The sequence below is a fragment of the Schistosoma mansoni genome, chromosome 4 (assembly GCF_000237925.1).
Source record: "Schistosoma mansoni strain Puerto Rico chromosome 4, complete genome".
In the NCBI taxonomy this organism is placed as follows: domain Eukaryota; kingdom Metazoa; phylum Platyhelminthes; class Trematoda; order Strigeidida; family Schistosomatidae; genus Schistosoma; species Schistosoma mansoni.
Window position 1 is genome coordinate 2,060,964 of NC_031498.1, and position 22,924 is coordinate 2,083,887.

Below are 22,924 nucleotides of genomic sequence, written 5' to 3' on the forward strand. Positions count from 1 at the left end.
AAAAAAAAACATAAGAAAAAAAGAAAAAAAAAAAAAAAAAAAAAAAAAAAAAAACAAAAAGAAAAAAAGAAAAAAAAAAAAAAAAATAAATAAACTAAATAACGAAAAAAAAAAAAAAAAAAAAAAAAAAAAAAAAAAAAAAATAAAAAAAAAAAAAAAAAAAAAAAAAAAAAGAAAAAAAAAAACTAAAAAAAAGAAAAAAGCGAAAAAAAAAAACAAAAAAAAAAAACTAAAAAAAAGAAAGTCGATAAAAAAAAAAAAAAAACCGTAGCAAAAAAAAAACTAAAAAAAAAAAAAAAAAAAAAAAAAAAAAAAAAAAAAAAAAAAAAAACCAAGTAGAGCAAAAAAAAAAAAAAAAAAAAACAAAAAAAAAAAAAAAAAAAAAAAAAAATACAAAAAAAAACAAAAGAATTTAATAAAGGCAAGAACAAAAGATGCAAAATGAAAAGACTTTACAAATATATATTATTCCTATTTAATGTCTTACATCAATTCGGCGCTCAAATACTGTGAAACTATTCGATCTAATTTAGACGAAATTTCTTATATAATGTAATATTTTGGATCAGATAAATGATCTTAACGCAAATAAGTCACAAACTCAAGAATTATATTTGGCCATCTAATAAGTAAATAAGACTAAAATCTAAGACCTACAATTTTAACTACATTAAAATGTCATAGAAAAACCTGTTCTTTCTTGATTTAAAATAATCACACTTCATTTAACACTAATATATTGGAACATTTCTTTTACGGTTATAATTTGTTTGTTTTGATTTGTATATATTAAATAAAAAAGGATCTAAAAACATTTCACGTATCTAGGTGTTCAAAGAGCTGATTCATCAAGCTCACTTACTTTTTTGAAAGTAAGATTAGTATGTAGTCAAGGTATGTTTAGGATTACTAAATAATCCTCTTTTCATAAGGAATTCAAATTCTAATCAATAAAATAAATTCATTAGCCCCAGAAATAAAACTTTTGTAAACAACATGTTTTGATTAAATATGTTTTAAGAATTTAGTGTATGGTGTGATTGTTTACTAAAATACTTAAAAAAGTACATTGTAATTACTTGAAAACTATTCCCTTAGGTTATCAATAATTATTCCTTATTGTTTAAACGAGAAACCTTTGTATTTACATTCACTTAGTATTGTGAATTTAAACTTCACCCCATTGCACAAGCAAGCGGCTATCAGGACTCAGTAGTTGAGTGGATAACGTGATGGCGTTTGACGCGAAAGGTACTGAGTTCGAGTCCCAGAGTGAACATTAACACTGAGATGCAGGTACACCCAGCTGACGAATCCCAGATAGAACGAATCGCGCTTCCTGGATTCCACTGCTAGCCACTATCCATCTTGGCTCATAATGCTTTGTATTTATAATTAAAATAACACACTATAGATCATCTTATATCACATATATACATATTTATGGATCTTAAGTACTTTATAATCTAGACTTTTAACTATGAATAATAGTTTAGTGATAGCAGATGCATTTTTAAATATGTTCAAATTTAGTGATCACAATATTGAAATGTTAAAATTTATTTCTTTTATTCATTCAATTTAGATTCAGCGTTTTTGAAAGGACGACGTGTTTTAATATATTTTCTTGTTCCTTTTGGTTTATTACTGGCTATTCTTGGATTAATTGCCTACATGTTTGTATTTCGACGTAAACGCGCTCCAAATCATTTAATATCCTCTAGTAATGAAAGATGTATACTACGAACTGCTGAACTCAGTCCTAAAGCATATAATGTTATACCAAATGGAAAGAAATCGTCTAGTTTAAATACATCATCTAGGCTATCTTCAAATAGTCAAAATACTGGTAAACCGAATTATTCATATATGGGAATTCAAACTACTTATAATTCAAGTGATAATCAACACAATCAAGCATCGAACGGACAAGAACTAATAAATCATTATCCTAACATTCAGGTTAATCCGTCACTTTTTAATCAATCTGTAAATTTTTCTCAAAATACTCCAATTTCAAGTGATCCTAGACTTCTTTTAAATATTAGCGACGATTCTAGTCGTGTAAACAGTAAGGCAAGTTCTGGATCATTTATGAACGGTAACTGTTTACCTACTTCTCATCCATCTCATTGTATCTTACCTTGTCCACCCAATACTCATAATATGACACCATCCAATCATAGTGATATTCAGCAAGCAAGAAATAACTTCGATCAGTTTCCAGCTTATTTCATGAATTCAAATGGACAGAACTTAAATCCCCAAATGTTTAACGAAAAATCTCTACAACCAACATATCAACCTGCACCGTTCCCAGGTTCAATACCCAATTTTATGCTTAGTGTACCACCAGCTCCTTCTAACGCTAGTGAAATATCATTTGATCAGTATTCAGCAGTAAGTCAAAGTCCAGTCTCTTCAAGTACTCTTACAAATCATTACACAGCTCCATTTAGTGAATTTGTTCATAATGAAAATTCAGAATGTAAAGATTTTCGACATCATTTTCAATCTCATTATCTTCAAACGTAACAAATACTCAAAATTAATTAATAAACAACGAAAATATGTTTTCAGCTAAATAATGAAATAGGCTCATATATTTTTGTAAATAAAACATACTTTATTTCTCTTCCAAAAGTAAAATCTGAAAAATTTAATTTTTTTTTCTTTTTTTACAATCCTAACTACATTTTGTCAACAAATTTGCCATTTACTTCACCAGTTACATGAACATATTACTTAATTTACTTGATCTTCATTAGTATAAATATATATAGTCACGGTCTCGAATACTTATTTACTGAATAAAACAATTTTTAAGTTTGCTAGTATTTATAGTCTCTTCAGAATGCATTTAACACAATAGCAACAGCTTGTAGTATCTTCAAAACAAGCGCACAATCATTATTACGGTTACAGGGTTCAATAAACAATGAATTTCCCTTTATTTCTTCACTGAAATAATTTTTCTAATAATCAATAAATTTAAAGAAAAATAATAATTTTGTTTTTCATTACTTCACGTAATAGGTAACTTTTTTTTTGTATTGAAGGAACAAATCTAAACACCTGATTTTAATGCTCATCAGTGTATAATGAAAATATAATGATGAATGGCATTATTATTATTTTTCTTTAATTCCCCCCCCCTTCAATAAATCATATGGAACATTCTCATATTACTGCCGGTTACAAAAGAAATGTGTACACTTCAAATAAATCATGTTGTATAATTACAATGACTAAAACACTATTAACATTAAATTAATTGTCAACATGTATATTTTATACACACTTTATCTTTCATCAAACATACATGTATTATGTTCTTTTGTCTTTTTAAATTTAAATCGAATATTTACTTTGATGAATAAACCTTGTTTTTTTTATTTACTAGCTGTTTATTCTATGAACAGAAATTGCGATCAAGACTATGATCTGGGTCTTTTTCTCATTAAGTCAATGAAGGGAACTGTTATGAAGTGTGATTTTGGAGACTTATTTCACCTCGCTCTCCAAAAGTTTATTGAGTTGTTCAGTGTTAAATTGAGATACTGATACCCAATCTTCCTGTAAATTAGCCTAACCGGCTACTTCAGTGAGTAGACTGAAAATGAAAAAATGGCTATTCAAATCGACATGTATGTAAACTTATTCATACATGTATCTGTCCGTCGGAAAATCGAGTCACTCATGGTATACATTTTGTACGTTAGAGACATTTGGCATTTCTTGATCAATCATATGCACTTGTCATTTGGTCAATTTCTGATTGGCCCGATATATCAACACACATCAGCATCCTCTAGGATTTCATGCACATATGTTCTTGTACTTTATTCGCTTTTTTTAGTTGATAAAAATTGCTCTTAGATTTAACCAAATAAGTCTTACTTGGGAGTAAGAGTTTTTCCTAAATTATATTACCAATTAATACTAAGTAATATCATGGGTAATATTCAACCTTGTATTGAATAACTCTGGAAGGGATATGGATTGACCAAAACGTACACACACTATGCATGTTTATTGACCACATAGACATTTACATAAGCTTGAGGATAGTTTATGGTGAAAATTACTACCAGTTTAATGAAGGAACTTCTCATTCTTCCATATTCTTTATTAAATTTATAATTCTGTATTTACGATTCGCTCATTCACTAAGGGCAACACCTAGTTAAAGACACTCAGTTAAGGTATCAAGACCAGATAAAGTCACGATCTGCTGTAAAAACCTTTCTACACTCTAGATAGCTAGCTTAAAAGTTTGTGATATTTGTATTCAATAGTGATTTATCTGTACAGTACTCCGCGCTTATTACGAAATCTAAATACAATACATTTAGCTGTACTCATAGAGGTCTATTCGCTCTAAATTGGATTATTATGGGGATTCTTAGTTAGAATTCCAACCAGACTACTTCTAATTATCGTAATAACTAATGTCGCCGGACCTTTACATACAACCAGCCATACATTCCCCTAATCAATAATCATCTATCTTCCTTTTTACGTTCAAGTCAATGCATTAAAAGATACTTGATTACCATCGTTCGATTCACTTGATTTTCGGGGTCACGCATTCAGTAAAAATTATAGTGTAGATTTTTTAATACAAAGGGCAAGAGAACATACCAAAAGATAAACAAACACCTCTTATATATAATAAGATTACGTTTATCTGGAAATGTCATGCTTGTGCCCAAATGTTGTGGAGTACAGATTCCATTACATCGCTATCATAACCACAAGAGAATTCTTGAGCTGCTTTTATTATCGCGAAATCGGTTCAGAAACGTGATGGTATTGCGTCGAAGGGGGATATTATTTTGTGTTCAATGGGATCCCTCACGAGATGACCTTCTGAGAACTAAAGGATACTTAACGAATCACAGCGAGAGTTCATGCCCTTCATTTGGATGAATATTTACTTTACATTCACAGGTTTGGGAACTGGTTGTTCACAAAAACGTAATAGCGTACCTTCGTAGAGTAAGTCATTTAAGAAGTTCCTAGTGACTCCAGCAGCATAATCTAACATCACTTACTATCAGTGGTCTCTTAAACCTGAATACTGGACGACAGGGTAAATATCAACGGGGATAATAAGAGAGTGACAACAAACAGTGTTTTGAGGACCTCCAACAAACCGTGACATAAATCCCTGGCATTTGTTATCGCGGTCTGAAGTAAAGGAAGTGTCACCACTGACGTCCACTTTTAGATTGAACGACTCTAACTCTCTCAAAAGATCCAAATTTGATTGAATTGACTGTCTTTTGACCTTTGAATTTCCAGTTCTTGTCTTTCCTCAAACAGTCATCTTTCAGCACAGCTGAGGTTATTCTAAGAGTAGTACTACTATCCCAGCTAACTAAACTAGCGATAGAGCCATGGCATGAAGATGTAGTAGGAGAAACGTTTTGTGCATTTAAAGTTTTTTCTTCTCGAATTACATGTTTATGACCCAAAATAGGACTGATGAAAACTTTTCTTATGCTCCTGGCAAAGATACCAATAATTTATCGGTTATCCCATGCTATTGTAGTGACCTACTTTTATGAAGAGAACACGATTTGCATAACGGAAACAATTATTACTACTATTATTACTATTACTACTACCAGTGATTGTTTTACTGTACTCCTTTTTTAAGTGTACCAAAGATACTCTTCTTCCGTTGCTTTGTGACCTGGTACGAACTCGCGTACACTCAGTAGCCCCACTTGTAAACTTTGGCACGACCCTGGTACTATTTCGATACCAACAAATACATTTAACCTAGTAACTGGCATATAGTTTTCCTGTAGTGGTGATCATAGTCAACCACGACTCCACGCCTACTACATCTGGCGACTCAAAATTGCGAACACATTTCAACCACTGGGAAACCTCCCAAAGGAGGTTATCACGGTGAGTCTATTACTTATCTACCCACGTTTGTTGCACATTTTCATACTGATATCTTTCAATATATAATATTCTAGCGACAACTGGAAATGGTGGATGACGATAAGAGTAGTATTAATAAAGTAGACTCCGAGGTACAGGTTATCAATTTCCGACCTGTCTCTTTTATTTCCCATGATCGAGAAGTTTGGTTCACGGCACTTGAGTCTCAATTCGAGATCCACCGCATTACGAATCAACGGCAGAAATACACTTACGCTCTGGAAACTTTACCAGGAGACTCAGTGCTACCGTTCGTGAGGTTGTCCTCAACCCTAATGTACTTAACCCTCAGACATTTCTTCTCATCGAGGGAGGAACGCTTGAGGACATTATAAGCACGTCACCTCCTGGGTGACCCTAAACCGAGCCACTACTTCATGCGCCTGCAATCTCTTGCACGACCCACGACAGCCGATTCCGAAATCATTGAAGAAATATGGCTCAAATCTATGCCAGCACATATACAACCAACGATTTCGGCCTTGCTCGAGGATACGGCACGTAACCAGATGGCCCTCATAGCAGATAAGATGTTGGCAAGGTCTAGCACCCGAAACAACTATACAGTTGCCTCAACGTCACGCTCAAACGTAGATCTTGACACTAGTCGCCTTTCGGTTCAAGGTGATAGGGATGGTTGTATCCATACCCGTCTCAATTTCCGAGACGTTCCAATATACCAGAACCTGACGTCCCCCGAACCAAGTCACGCTCCTGTAAAGCCATAACTACTCGCTTTAAGTGGGCACCTTCCAAGCCATGTCAAAAGGCGGCATCAGAAGCGAGTCCGGGTTGGTGCTGGTTCCACCGTGCCTTCGGGGCCTGTGCCTGCCATTGTCGAGCTCCCTGCCCATACAAGTCGGGAAACTCTAGAACCGGCGAGTAAATGCGGCCATACTCGCTGGCCCTTCATCTCAGGTTGGCTGTTTATTTTATGTGCACGACTATCGCACTAACGCTAGGTACCTAGTAGATACAGGTGCCCGAGTTTCTGTCGTACCTATTGGTAACAGTAAGTCTTAAGCTCCGATGCTTCGACTACGCGCGTCGAATGGACCAGTCGTTCCTACCTACGGTACATGACAACTTACGGTCAACCTGAGCAACCATCGACAGTATCTGTGGACTTTCATCATCTCCGATGTTCCCACAACCATACTCGGTATCAATTTCCTACTGCACTATGAACTTCCACTCGATTCACGATACTTCGTTCAACAGTAAATTCATGGGCTTTAAAGCACAAACAAACGCGTACCGAATCATAGGCGTATTTCATTCGCGTGACGATATATTCCACGCTTTATTCCAGAAATCCGCCCAACTAAATAAACCTCTTGAAAAGATCCTATTGGTGACCAATCGTGTGATACACCACATTGTCACTCGCGGACCCCCAATCACGGCAAAACCTTGCCGGCTGGCATCGGACAAATTATCTTTCGCTAAACGTGATTTCGACAATTTACTAGCTACTGGTATTATTCGTCCTTCTCACAGTCCCTGGGCCTCACTTTTCCATATGGTTCGGAAAAAGGATGAAGTTAGTTGGAGACCATGAGGCGACTACCGAGCATTAAACGTAGCTACGCATTTTGATGGCTACCCCAACCCCCACAAACACATCACAGCATCACTCAAGGGCACGACTATTTTTTTTAAGATCGATCTGGTACGAGTATATCATCAGATCCCAGTCGCTCTTAAAAACACCGAGAAAACCGCTATCATGGCTCCTTTCGGTCCGTCTGGGTTCCTCCGAATGCCATTTAGATTACGGGATACTGCTCAAACTTTCCAAAGGTTTATCGATAGCATAGTATGAGACCTAGATTTCGTCTATATTCGTCTATATTGATGACCTGCTAATCGCATCATCAAACGTAGATGAACATTATCAGCACCTAACACTAGTATTCCAGCGCCTTTCGGATAAAGGAATAACAGTAAACCCGGACAAGTGTGAACTTGGCAAACCGGAAATAAAATTCTTAGGTCACATATTAAGCGAGAGGGTATTTACCTGGTGAGGACAAAGTGCGTGCAGCAATGGAGTACACCATACCGTCCACACTCAAAGAACTGAAGGCATTTCACGGTTTTGTTAAATTCTACCGACGTTTCATCCCACACGCGGCAGAACGGTCACGACGATTAACAGGCATACTTCGCGGTTATCCACGCAAATTGGAATTGAACGATGCTGCATGTACTCTAGATTAAGCTGCTCTCCTCGCTCATCCTGACCCATCATCCACGCTTAGTATAGAGATTGATTCGTAAGATTTTACCATAGGAGCCGTTATGCAACAGAACATTTCTGGAAGTTGGCAACCTCTCAAGTTTTCCCATGACACCTCACTCCCACGGAGACGAGGTATGGCGCATTTGGTCGAGAACTGCTAGCAACCTACTGTGCTATCAAACACTTCCGGCACGCAGTAGAAGGTCGTGATTTCATCCTACTCTAAGACCATAAGCCTTTAACGTATGCTCTGCATACCAAGTCTAACCGCTACTCACCACGGGAGTGCAGACAATTGGACTACATCTCTCAGTTCACAACAGACCTTTCTCACGTTAAAGGTGAGTCGAACTACGTTGCTGACGCGCTATCACGTATCCAAGTGAATGCAGTTACTTTTCTGGTGCTGGATCTCTCTGCTATGGCCAGCGTCCAAGCAAAATTACTTTCAATACTTTTGGTATACCTGATATGTAGACTGTCATCCCTCAACAACCTACGCCTCAAACTCTGTAATCTACTGTTTGCTACTTCATAATTCCCCACTTTCATGTTTGGATTCGTTTTCCAAGGTGTCGGAACTATAAAATGACCATTTTCGGTGCGTGTATCTCTTCCCTCAATCTCTATGGCCGCTTTGTCTTCTACTGATTTATCACCTGAATAGTCGTCAGAAAACTCCACATCGTAAAGCCTATGTGTTTGGTCCTCCAATGTCTGTACTTTACGAGCATGATTAACAACTCTTTTTTCAAATTTCGGATATGATCCAGGTCCAAAAACAGTCTACTACAGCAACGTTTTCACGGCGCATGGATTTTTCCTTCCATCCAACCGCTGGTCTAACATCCAATGTGCAACCAGTCAGCAGTGAAACTTCTTTATAGTCTAGACTATCTATTGGTACATCATTTAAATGCGGCCACTTAACTAGGTTGTTCATTGCCGACTTCGTTGGCTTTTGCCCTGGTATACTTGCCACAATCAGAGCCCCTTCAATAATAATATGTTCGGACTGATCTAAAGAATATAACTCAAAAGGTGGACTCGTGACCCTTCTCGTTCTATTACCACCTACTCTGAATTATTGTGCAGCAGAAAGTGATGTTTTTCTCACACCTGTCAACGTTACAGCGCTTTATCAGTTTATGTTCTTTAAATTTGTGCCCTTGCCTAAGACAAACAAAGCATATTCCTTTGCTCTTTGTGTGAGACCATCGACCCTGAACTGTTAAAGCTAAAAATCGTGAGCATTTATAAACAGCGTGGTCGTCGAACACATACTGCATTTAGTTTTTATGGTCGGACCGTTCCACTGCCCCAATTGCAAGTGTAAGAAAATAACTAATAGCAACAAATAAGTGTTATTATATACTTTCTGGATAGATCAGATTCGTTCGAAAGATAATATTTGGTTGCTTTATAACACATAGTGTCCCCAATTCTGGAAGCGTGCTTTAATTCACGATCAAAAGTGCATAATTCCGGTCAATGCAAGCAACACAATCAAAGGAGGAACAAATCATTATAGCTGCCGCCAAAACTAAGTACCAGCTAAAACAACATAAATGCGGTTCAGGAAGAAACATAGAAACTCAGTGAAGGCGAAAGAAAAATAAAAAATATAATAAAGTGAAAATATTAACATCTTAAATGGAATCAAAAAGAGTAGCGAAATGTACAACTGAAGGAATCAATAAGAACAAGTTGCAAATGTATACATGGAGGGATTCTCACACACAAAACCTTCAAAATGGATCTTACAAACGGTTCCGTAAAACAATCACTGGCACAATTGGTTAAAATAATAATTTCTTACTGTTACATTATTCCTGTTCTTTTCATAAAGGCAGATCACTGCGGGACCCTTCCGCTAGAAAAGGTTTACACTTTCAATACGTAGCGTTTACGTTCGTGTGACTGATCGGCAAACGTGCGATCGTAGGGCGTCAGGGTCGACGAACAGAAAGCGACCGTTGGTCCTCGAGTTGTCATCGAAGGTCTTTTATGTAGGATGGTACCAGGAGTAACACGCTATATTTGTTGCTTGAGTTAGCGTACCACAACAGATTGGTTTGTATCCAGAATCTGAGGATTGCGTTCGTGGGCGTCCGGACTAGAAAACGCTTCAGACGTAGGACGGAACCACATTGAGCCAAGAAACCAGAAACGCCCATAGTAACCAAGTTCAAGACCATACGTATGTCAGGGATATTCAGGTCCAGAACATTGACTGAGTGCTTTGAGAAGAGCGTGGGTGATTGGGTCAGCTTTCGCCAAGATTGACTGAAGTCGACGGTACCAACAAAGCAATGGTTGGAGGCGTGAGCTCAGGATAAAAAACATCAAGGAAAAAGAAGAGGGTGTAGCATGAATGTAGTATAGGGATAGAGTCCTATACCGTATCCGTTGTTGATTGAGAGGTTAGTCGCGAAAGCCTACGGGTAAGCATACTCGGTGACCGGAATGTGAGACGATAGTCTGCAATCTCAAGGGTGATGTGGTCTGCTGATCTGGACGTGGGACTGAAGTCTCGTTCACATATGGTGCAGATGACACGTGCTGTTGACTGGGACATGAGAATGATATCTTTGATGTATCCAGTGTGAGGTCAGAAGTGGAATGTGGAGATCTCATCGGTAGGTTTGATGGGTCCATCATTGGGTCTCAACTTATCAGGTAGGGAACTGCCATCGACGTGTGCTAGCTTGAGACGATCTACGCTGATCATCTCAACGCGGCGGTGTCAATCAACCCTGAAGGTCCTTTCATGACGGTAAATCACGTGAAAAGGTCCTTCGTAAGGCTGTTGCAAAGGTTTGCTTATCGAATATACACGCATGAGAACATGTGAACAGGTAAATAACTCTGAAGGGAGGGCGGTCTGTCGATGTTGTATTCTTGTATACGTAAGTTACTTCATTTTGACAGCATATTTGAGCAACTACCAGTAAGATTTGTTGCGCAAAGTAATACGGACTCTAACCGAGGTTACAAAGGATCGCATATTAACCGCGAGTTGTGACTTCGACTTTTGTTGGTTGATCATGCCATTTTCGTCCAACTCCAGTAATCCCTCAATCATTGACACAGATCACTTACGTTGGTGACCCACATTGTGTACATACTGTAACAATTACTATCATCCTTTAATCCGTCCTAGGAATCTACCTAACCAGTTGATATTTGCAAACAAACTGTAGGAAGCTAATAAACTTTCATAAACTTCAGGCATTAGTTTGAAACTTGGGAAAACCCAGTTGCAATGTCATATTACTAAGATTATCTCATGGTCCACACATATAAGAAGTCAATCGGAAGCACAACTTACCTGTTGTGTGTTCATATGCGTTTGCTCTCCGCCTAAAATTTGGTTAGTGGCTGTAGACGTTGTTTGCAGAAATCCATTCTCAATCTGTATAACGTATATATGATAAGCGTGTACCTACCAACGATATAGTTGGGTTACCGTGTTCAAAACGGACATCCATCACATCTATGAAGATGTGACTTATTCAAGTAACACTTACAGTGACGTAATATATAGTTCTTATCTGTGTTTAGGAAGCAAGAAGAGAAGATTATCAGCATTAATTATTACTCGTATAGCTTTTCCTTATCAGAGAAGTCACATATTAGTATCTCAGGTATTATTGAGGTTGTGTGCTTAAAACTTACATGATGTTTTAAAACAATTCGACGCACAATCACCTCAACCTGAATCTACTAAGTAACTACCAGATATCGATGTCCATCAATATAGCTTAAGGTGATAAATTATAGTTAAGAGGTTTGGAGAAATCATTTTTGTTAAGGATTTGATAATACTTTGTCTCCGAATCGATCAAAAATGGCTCTAGTTTCGGTTTTTACAAATAACCAGATTGAAGTTGATTTAACATTCTTCCAGATAGTGAACAAGGACTTCGTCAAACAACCAATTGCTATACAAGTTATATAGCAAGTGAAACCATCAAAAATTGTAATATAGAAGCAAAACTACTGTTCACGGTGAGAAATAACGACTTTTAACCCACTTAATGATACATTTAGCTTGTGCTCAAGATACAGCTCAGCGTACCTACCAGGTCAACTTGCAGATGCTTAATCGTGTGCCTTCAACTAGATATGTGCCATATAAAACTAATGTGGTGAGTACAAATGTCGAGGAGTCACAAAACTACTTATTTTAAAGGCTTGTTCGGCCCTTCACCACAATTATTCATATAATTATTTATCACTGAGAAGGCAAATCTTTAAAATATGTGGAATAATTACTCAACTCAGTTGAACTTTGGGAGCAAAGTTGCCCAAATACCTTTGGATGTTGATAAAATCTAGAATAATCGAGTTAGAAATGTAAAGAAACAAAGTGCTCATCCTCGTTTGTCTACGGGTATTGGGTATTGAAGGTGTCTTCGAACTTCGTAATAGCATCAAGGTTACTTGACATCGACTATATGGGTTAAGGCATACGCAGAAATGTACTGTAGAGGTATAAACCCCGTTAGTCGTTTTGTACACAGGGGCGGCAACGTAGTTGGTATGGGGTTATTGAGATCTAAAGGGATGGTTATACTTGCCGGTAACTCCCACCCTGAGTTAGTCAAAGCTGTTTGTCACCATCTTGACGTTCGTCCTGGGAACTGTTCAGTATTTTTTCGATCGAGTCGCGAGACGGATGTTGAGATTAAAGAAACTGTCAGGGGTAATGTTCGGTTTTTGTTCCTCCTAATACTTAGGCCGAGATGTTTATATTATACAATCAGGAACTAAGGATGTCAACAATGACATTATGGAGCTATTGATTATTGCCTATGCGTGTAGATCAGCTTGCGCTCGTAAAGTTATTGCAGTAGTACCGTACTTACCCTACTCAACACAAAGCAAAAGAAGAAAGCGTGGACCCATCACCAGTAAACTTGTAGCCAAAATGCTCTGTGCTTCAGGAATTAACCATTTAATCACTTTGGACCTTCATTCAAAAGAGATTCAGGTAAAAGCTTGACAAGTTGTTGGACCTTACAGTTTTAAAAAAAATGTCTGTAGTTTCAGGTTTTGAGGGTATGTCAGTGCTGGTGTTATCATGCATTAGAGTGGCTTACTAGGTTTTTTGTTAATAGGTAGGTTTTCTTCCGACCACAATCGACTATGGTTACTGAGTCATTGGGATACCTTTATTTTGGATTCTATCTATAGCCTAACAATTATTCAGTAGTGTCCACATGATAAACAGATAATAGAATACTTAAAAGTATTAAACTGATTTAGGCATATCTAACAAGCAAACTGGTATCTCTACCGACACCAGAGTTTACTTCTTAACGTATAGAGAACAGGGTAACCCATCATGAGGTTTGATCCTGTTCCTCCTAGTGGTAAGAAATCCTGGACAGCATACAAGCTCCATCTAACGATCGAACAGGTTGAAGTTCGGCGGGAACTTCTGGATGATACTCCTGGTTCTAAAATACATAATTGAACTTACAATTTACCAACAAATGGTTTTCATTTCTTTATTTTAAATGTTATAAATATAGGTGCAAGTGTTTTTAATAAGTGGATGTGATCAGCACTCCGATAACTTTATGGTTTATTAGGGACTTGAACTTAGTACCTTTGTGAATTTGAGGGGTGCCACATAGTTTAGCTTTTGAGTCAATTCGTAGCTATTTTTACTACTGCCGGTTACGAATCGTTCGTAATGTTATCTATTTGTTTACTGTCCCCAGGGGTTTTTCGATGTTCCGATTGATAATTTACGTGCTTCTCCGTTTTTGACAAAGTACATTGAAACATACATAACTGATTATCGAAACGCAGTTATTGTTGCTCGAAATCCGGGAGTAGTACCTCGAGCTAGTAGTTATGCGGAACGTTTGAGGTTACCACTGGTTGTTATTCATGGAGAAGAAAGAGATGAAAGTGACAATACTGATGGTCGCAATTCCCCACCTTTGGACCAAAGTATTGTGGAAAAAAGGTTTGTTATGCAAGCATTTGTTTCTTCATTGCAATATTTGTATCTATGCTGAAATATTCAGGAAGTCTACTAATTACTGGTTCTTTACACGTTACATGTTTTTTGTCTTTATAAAGTCGAGATTAGAATAAAACTGTGGTGTTATGCAATTACTATACAAAGGAAAATGAACCTTATGTTTACAGTTAAGCGAATCCAAATGATTTCGAAGCACTTACGTATTTTCATCACTGGTTTCTCTTTTTTCAAAAACCTATGTGAACACTAGGATAGTCACGAAAATATGGTTTCACTAGAACAGAAAATGTGTTACAACTAACCATTTCACCAAATTAGTTGTCGAATGTAACTAATCAGAGATCTACAGACAATGTGACACTTGTGCACCATTTATTTTCAAAAAATATCAATTACTGGTTAAAGTACCTTCGTTTAAATATTTTTACTAAAAAAGACATCGAATAATCAATAGACATGGAGTTTGTGGTGAGAACTCAGCTGCAGTTCCAGTTCTATTTTAACATAAACTATCCCTACTCTTTGTAGATTATTTTTGGTCTCTGGTCTTTTTTGGACAGCATTTTCAAAGTAAATAGCTCTAAACAGTTTTAAGTGGCTGAAAAATACCTTGATTTTAATTCCTGTCTCAAAATATGCAGGTAAGGTAACTGCAAATATGAGTTTTATACATATTTAGTAAGAATTCATATTCGGGTGGTTAACTCTGTTAAAGATTGACTTTCAGGGGTTCTGTCATCGCTAGTGGGACTGTTAGTCTGCAAGATATCAAAATGAATGCACAATTAGTTTTTCGGCACTGGTCAACTTGAAGTTTTGGTGCCTATTATGTGTTGAATATTTAGCTAATTGATGCTCTGTATCCTGTCTTACAGTTGTAAGACAGGATGAAACGGACCATTTAGAATTAATTCGATGGTTGAATGTCTCCCAAGACAGTAACCCCAGATGTAAATAAGGATTAAGTAGATTTTGAGCTGCCAAGTTATACATCTAAGCTTGAGGCTTTGTTTTTTCAATCATCCAATCCCAAATTGAAATCCTTTCCAGCCGTATTATTTATAACACAAAAATGATTATCATATTAGGGTCCTGCAAGATCTATTTTACAAAACGAAGTGACTGTAAAATGGCAAAAGAGCGGAATCACGCGATGATCCGAATACAAAAAATAAAGGATACAATTCACATTTAACACTGGATAAATGCTAATTAGGTTTTAAATTTAGAGTATTTTTTTTACCATCTTCTGTAGATCTACACAAATTGGCCTTGAACTTTTACCTATGATGATACCTAAAGCTAAACCACCTTTAACCTTAGTTGGAGATGTGAATTCAAGAATCGCTATTATAATTGACGACATTATAGATGATGTATCAAAGTTTGTTAATGCTGCTGAGCTACTTCGTGAACGAGGTGCATATAAAGTAAGTTCTTGTTGCAGTTTACCAATGTATATTGAGGGCCAAAGCCTTACAGTTATGTTGGCTATTAGTTATTCTCATTAAAAGTAATTTTATGAGCTAATTTTGTAGAACTGCTAAGCATAACATGTCTTAGTTTTCAAGTAGAGGTTACGATTTTCTAGTCTTTTAAGTGTTCTTAATTTCATTCACAAAGAAAGATTTAAGTGTTAGCGAACTTTAATATCTATCACAAGATAAATTTGTTAGTTTGCCTTGTCGCGGGACGAGTTTGAGAAAAGTTAGGACTTTTGGAACTATTCAGATTACTGTTATCTATATTTTTACTGTAGGTTTATTAAATGTTTGTTTACGCATAAATATTGGTACAAAGGGGTACCGAATACATATGTGCCACACAAGTCGCTTGATTTGTGTGTAGGCTAGGATACTGCCCGGGTGCCCAGATCGAAAAAGGTGGTCTCCTAAGGAGGCCACATTCGAAGCCTTCTACCAAAAGGTCTGGTCCACAAGGCAGTGAAGTAACGTCAGGAGATGCAGTCCCATGGTAGCCCGTGACTAACGATAGGCTTATACGCCATATATTCTCTCAGGATCCTGGGGCCCATGTGCATTATTGATTTGGAATAAGGGTTTTCCAACTCCCCTGGATGGGCTCTCCGTATCTACCAACCCGGTTAAAGCTCTGTCATTCTCTTTTCGTTCTCTCAATTTCCTAAACAACATCCCCGCCGCGAGATGGCAGTGAGTATTTATTAAATGACTGGACTACTATGTTTATATTGCTTTTTTAATGGACTTTCTTCGAACTTACCAACTATCGTCACACGTTTTGTTATTCCCTAATTATTGCTAACTTATCAGATGTTGTTTATTCCATCCTCTGACGCTTATGGGATGTTTATGTGTAGAGAATGATTTTTTAATTGAGGTGCTTTTCGGTCTGATAATCATGTATGTAAACTAATGAGTGTTTGGGATAAATGTATTGGGTACCTGAAACATAAAAGCTTGTCGGACTCAGGACGAGTGCGTATCGGCAGGTCAATAGGAGTTACTGTTACCCCGGCCTCAACTCAACATTAATCATGCTAGTTTAAGCATTTCACTGATAAAAGCCCAGGAAGTTAGTCAGTCAGTCAGTTACAACGTAGAACTTCGTACGTACGTACATCAGTTCGAGTTGCCATACCACATCAGCACAGAGATGATGTTATCGATTCAAATCCCATAGTGGTAGAAGTAGTAAGAGTATAAGTATTATGTGAAAGATAAGGGTTTGAAGATGTTATTGAAGGAGTATAATACGGTGAAATAAATTTGGAAAGAGAAAAAGGATACGGACATGAAGAATTCAAAAGATTAGGATTTGGTAGAACACAAAGAGTGTATGCACCTTCGCCATTGCAAACGATTTTGAGCCATGTCATTCAAGGTCTCTAACCATCGGTTGCTATCATCTCGCGAATCCCAACCAGGTAGTCTACACCTACCAACACGGCCCAGTCCACTTGTCAGCGACTTCATGGATTTATGCCATGTTTTGGTCTGGCCGCCCCTAGCTTTCTTCCAACCTGCTCCTACACCATAAAGCACTGCACGTCGGGGCAGTCGGTGGTTGGGCATACGTAACACATGCCCCAGCCATCTCAACTGATGAAGTTTCACTACTTCATCAATCGATTTGCCATCCTTACCTAGTACCCGTTTCCTAACATCTGCATTACTTACCCGGTGGTCCCAGGATATACGAGCAATGCGTCGAAGACACCTATGATCGAATACTAGTAGCCTACGAATATCCTCTACTCTTATCGGCCATGTTTCACTGCCATATAGTAGGACGGAACGGACTGCTGCACAGTAAACCCGTCCTTTTGTTGCTAGACGGATATCTCGCCTACGCCATAAATGACGCAAGTTGGCGAAAGCTAGACGAGCCTTCTGTATCCGTGCTGAGATTTCGTCACACACCAGACCACAAGGGCTGATGAGACTCCCAAGATAAGTGAAGCTGTCAACACGCTCAACTACTTCACTCCCTATCATTAGTTCAGGTGTCGATACAACCCAATCCTGAAGTAACATTTTGCACTTCAAGGGAGAGAATCGCATCCCGAACATGTCTTCATTGTTGCTTATGGTGGTCAGAAGACTCTGCATTTTGTCAGCGTCTTCACCAAATAAAACTATGTCAAAAACTATGACGAACACCACTTGAGGTAACCAATTCTGATGACAGTCGCCATAGGCTCTAACTCGACCAGTTGTGTTCGAGTAGAGAGCCTTTATGAGGTTAATGTACTTCTTTGATACTCCTTTCACTGACAAACACGGCCATAGAACCTCACGATCAACGGAGTCAAATGCCGCCTTCAGGTCAATAAATACTACTATCGTGGGACGTCTAAATGTATGTCTATGTTCTAGGACCTGACGTAGAGTGAATATCAGGTCTGTGCAACCACGTCCAGGTCGAAAACCAGTCTGGTTTTCTCTAGTCTGCTCTTCACGAGCTTTGGTTAGGCGTCCAAGTATTATTGAAGCTAATATTTTAGACACTATATTAGTCAAACTGATTCCACTGTGATTGTCACAGAAGGACTAACCTTATTGCTTACCTTACTAGCGGATATCACAGCTGTTTCCACAGCTTTTCGGATGTCATTCCACGCTGCCTCGGGGTGGACACAACGTACATGTCTGTCTAACTGTTTTTCCAGTTGTTCCTGAAATATATTCTTAGCTTGCCTATCATTAAGTAGAACCTTTAGAGGCTTCCCTGTAGTGTCTTTCCTACGTCCAGTAAGACGCAGACAGATACGTGCTCGCACTAGAGCATAATCTGAGTCTAAACATGTGCTCCAGAATGAGCGCCAGTCTTCTATCGAGCCCCTCCATCGGTGGCTGATAGCGATGTGATCTAATTGGGTCCAACGTTGGGACGAATTTGGGGGTCGCCATGTCAAAAGATGTTTTTCCTTATACTTAAAGTTAGTATTTGCAAGAAATAGGCGGTTATCTGAGCACAGCTGAAACAGACGGTCGCCATTATCTGTCCTTTTAGCCACGACACCATAAGATCCTCCCAGGTGTCTTTCCCTTTCACTTAGTTTACCTACTTGAGCATTAAAGTCACCAGCCACTATTACTACATCAGAACGCCTAGCTTTTCGGAGAAGGTCAGAAAGTTTCCTGTAAAACTCATCTTTTATATAGTCTGAGCTGCAGTCAGTGGGAGAGTAAGCAGAGATGACGAAGAGGCAACGACGAGTTTCCCTATCTTTCCGAGTCCTTACTGATCCGTTTAGTCGGACAGCGCATAGACGACTGTCTACTGGGATCCAGTCTAAAAGAGCTAGTTCTGCCCTAGGACTTAATGCTATACCTACTCCAGCGAGGCCACGGGAAGCAGCATCAGGGCTTCCAGATACACGAAGCGTGTATCGAGATGGTTCTTTATTTTGATTAGGTGAGGTCAAATGAATGACACTACTCGGATCTTGTATGCGCGTTTCGGAGACGCAGCACACATCGATGGTGTAAGATTCTAGAGTCCTAGCTAAGGAAGCCTGTTGTCTTATTTGGCACAATGTTCGGACATTAAAAGTTCCTATATGTAGTTTAGAGCGTGGTTTCAGGAGACCAGGAATAACGTTCCGTGTACTTGAATCGTTTGCCCTAGCGGTGCGAGGTGATAAAAGGACGTGGGAAGGGTTAGTCGTGGAGATAAGAGAGTTATTAGGAGTAGGAAGGATTTGAAAGTGACCAACTTGGTCTCGTGTGCTGTTACGAGTATGAGGGTAGTTATCACTTCCCGGTTGCCCACACCGTGGAAGGGTATTTCTTGAGGGACCTGAAAAAGAAGTCGGATTAGTGTTGGTCTTAACGACCTGAGAGCGTGACCGCAGTGCCCAAGGGACAACTGCTTGAGGTCGGTCACACACGGCCTTTTTGTGGGTAGTTTTTGTGTTAGCTCCGTACTTGTTGGGACCTTACCGCCAGGGACGGATATCCGTGGGATAAGGCGAGGTGTGCATTTTTAGGGTCGACCTTTTCTAACCCCACCCCTCCTTGTGGGAAGGCAGCATCGCTGTCATGCTGGTTGTCTGAAGGAAACACCTTACTGCTGTCACACCTCTGTACAGTCAGCAGTACGACTTCGCCTTCGGACCTTGGGTTTGCTGCTTTTAGTCTTACCGCTCTTCAACCGACCTGTCTGGCATGGTAGGACCTCGAGAAACGATTGTTCCAGCCAGTATAGCTCGATTGGTTCATCACGATAGGCAAGCCTGACCACCACGTCAAGGTAGCAGCAACGGTCGGGAAGCTAAATTATAGACGGAATAGTACACGCACATTAGAGAAAATAACCAGGATCCTGATTCTCGAGTCTTTTCAAGATGTCGACTACATTTTTTCATATGTGTTGGTTATATTTTCAATATACTAAGGGAGTATTGCTAACTACAAAACTACTTGGAGTCAACTTATTCCCCTTTTATGTGTGACATTGTACAATAAAAAACGTTTCACTACATAATAATTCTAACGAGCATACTTGTACACAATGTAAATATTACTTTTCTTGATCAGACCAGTTCTAGATTACTTTTAACAAAACGACGGTTTATCAGGCATTTAAATTCCGACTTTTGGTGTTTATTGGTTAGATCAATTATTCTGTCAGAATCAACGTAGAATCAAACACAAATGTACCTCAGGCCAAGTTACCATTCTACGTCAGTACGACGAAATGAAATAAACAAGAATAATATCAAGGGAGTAGAAATAATTGTAGTCGCAGCGGTAGTGAGGAAGACTAAACATTGAGAATATAGTTCGAAAAGACATTGAAAAGATACAAGGAAATACTTGGATTCTAGATCTAAAGGAAGACAGAGAGTGGATGTATTGGCTGCACTGTTATCGATTTTGGACCATGTCACTCAGGATTCCAAACTATTTGTCTCGGTTATCACAAAAACCTTCAATTAGGTGGGTTGGATCTTGAAATATATAGCTCAAACTAGTACTTACTGATTTCATGGACTTACGCTTATTCGTATATGGTCTATTGTACCTCGACGTAGGCGGTATATACAACACATGTTCCAACTACTTCAGTCAATGAGGATTCACAATTTTGTCAACTGACTTTCCTTCTTTTTTTAGTACCCTATGTTTAGCCTCAGTATTGCTTACTCGGTCTAACCATTATACTGGAACAAAAATGCCTGCAAGAAAAAATCTCCACCATATACATGTCGTTTTTCATGTGACATACTTCATGCCCATCAAACAACACAAAGCTGACTCCTGCACATCCTATTCAAGTAACAAATTAATTTCACAAAAGTTATCGGAAAACAAGTTGGTAAACTTCTTGGTATTATGAACAGGTCATACTTATTTTTGATCTGGCACTTTTGACAGATGAGTTGATAGGGTTGTTAACATTTATCGACATAGATGATCTGTATGTAATACGTATGCCCAACCACTACCTATCCTCTCGAGCTATCCTGGTTCTCTAGATGCTAAAAATCAATCAAAGCTCTGGGTGAAATAACTCCATTGTCCATTTATTTTATGAAATTGCAAAGATTTTTGACAAATTAGACTGAGGAATTTATGAACAAGGCCCTCTCTTATTTTTCTTGCTTTGTGAAGTTAAACTGGAGAATGTTTATTTTTAAAAATCATTGTCATTTGTAGATATTTGTTATTGCAACGCATGGTCTGCTCAGTTTAGATGCACCACGTCTATTGGAAGAAAGTCGTATAGATGAAGTAGTTGTAACTAACACAGTACCACATGAAGTGCAAAAAATGCAGTGCCACAAAATTCGTACGGTTGATATAAGTCCATTATTGGCAGAAGCTATCAGACGTATTTATAATGATGAATCTATGTCATATCTTTTTATGAATGTACCTAAAGACGATTAAATCATTTTTTTCCTTTTCACACTTGCTAGAAAAAAGACAGCCTCAAACTATTTATTATTTAAATACTAATTTGTCTAAATTGTAAAATATTAGAATTAATACTCTAGTTTATTTACTTATCATATTTACAATTAATAATTTTTTCCTACCGTTAATTAAATAATTCATGTATTCTTAGTTAGGTTTATGTTTTCCTCACGTGAAAATTGTACATATTTAGCTCATGTTATGATGAGTACTGGTGATCTAGCTCAACACTAAAGTTGTACTGGTTGTGTTCTTTCACAAAAGCTTTTTCTTTCAATTAATGCTAACTTGATAGTTCGCTTATACTGTCCTATGAATAAAGTTGGTATTCTAAACATCTTTTTATCATCAAGTAGCGGAGTTATTGTGGTACTATAGAGGAATATGTAAGACATCTATTCGATTTGGTTTTCTCTGCTTGGTTAGCTGTTGATTGAGGACTGGGGAAGTGGTCAGAGAAGCGGCTGATGATTGTTGTTAATGAATTAAGTTGCTACCTCCATGGTCAGCCGGTCACCTAGTCAAATACCTTCGTCAAGCAGACTGTTTTGGGTTAGTGCAAATGTATGGTTTTTATGTACATACCAGTAAGTATTGAGGTCAGTTATCATGATCAGTGGCAAAGTGACGGATGACTGGACTATCAATGGTGCTTAGACTATTAAGTGTCAATAGACGCCCGTTTACCTCGGTTTCCCCAACCGCGCATTATTTCAGTTAAAAAACTGTTTTCCTTATCACATTTTATTGATTCCAGATTTTTGTGAATACACTGTATTGAAAGCTCAGCTTTCAACATAAGCTATGATGTAATTAGTATAACCCTAACAAAGAAGATATCTCCATTCAGTACATCAAATATATTTTGATTGGATTATACTACCTAGTGATGATCTGCAAAATCGATATAAAAAACAGAACGTAGATAATAAAATAAAAGTTTCGAAACGGAATCACTTGACTAAAGAAAACTAAAAAAAACATCTGTGAAGTAAACAATGTATATCTTAATGATTTCGCACAAACTAGAACTAGGATGCAATTAAATGTAAAACTTTAATCCATCTGATTATATGACGAATACAGCTTTTCTCAATTTCGTCAATGGTAAGCAGGACACTCCTAATAATTCCATCGTATCCAGCCTGATTGTAGATCCTATGAACACAAAAATCGATGACAAAAGGTTTATCTTGCGGAATTTTTACAAAATCTGATATGTAGCAGAAGTGCATCAGTGTTCCATTAAGGTTTATGGTTGAACTTTAACTCAGTCAGTACTCCTATATATATATATATATATATATATAT

At 37.8% G+C, this 22,924-nt stretch overlaps 2 protein-coding genes across 3 annotated transcripts in view; both read left to right on the forward strand.

The window, feature by feature from the left end:
- Positions 1-2,911, forward strand: part of Smp_052290 (hypothetical protein) — a gene marked incomplete at its 5' end in the record, with an annotated part of 19,615 nt that extends 16,704 nt beyond the window's left edge. The window contains one exon of the mRNA XM_018796521.1: positions 1,586-2,911. Within this exon, the coding sequence (XP_018651654.1) occupies positions 1,586-2,535 (950 nt within the window). The 3' untranslated portion in view covers positions 2,536-2,911. The remainder of the gene's footprint in view (positions 1-1,585) is intronic.
- Positions 2,912-12,649: 9,738 nt separating this feature from the next.
- Smp_052280.1 (putative ribose-phosphate pyrophosphokinase 1,2) lies at positions 12,650-21,945 on the forward strand (the record flags this gene model as incomplete). Of its 2 annotated transcripts, XM_018796522.1 has the most annotated exons (5): positions 12,650-12,914; positions 12,949-13,202; positions 13,939-14,189; positions 15,463-15,637; positions 21,353-21,945. In XM_018796522.1, exons 1-5 carry the CDS (start codon positions 12,689-12,691, stop codon positions 21,584-21,586), a joined length of 1,140 nt encoding a protein of 379 aa, XP_018651655.1. In that variant the 5' UTR covers positions 12,650-12,688. The 2 variants fall into 2 exon arrangements, with proteins under 2 accessions (XP_018651655.1, XP_018651656.1); XM_018796523.1 differs by having other exon boundaries at positions 12,650-13,202; positions 21,353-21,586.
- Between the last annotated feature and the right edge of the window lie 979 nt (positions 21,946-22,924).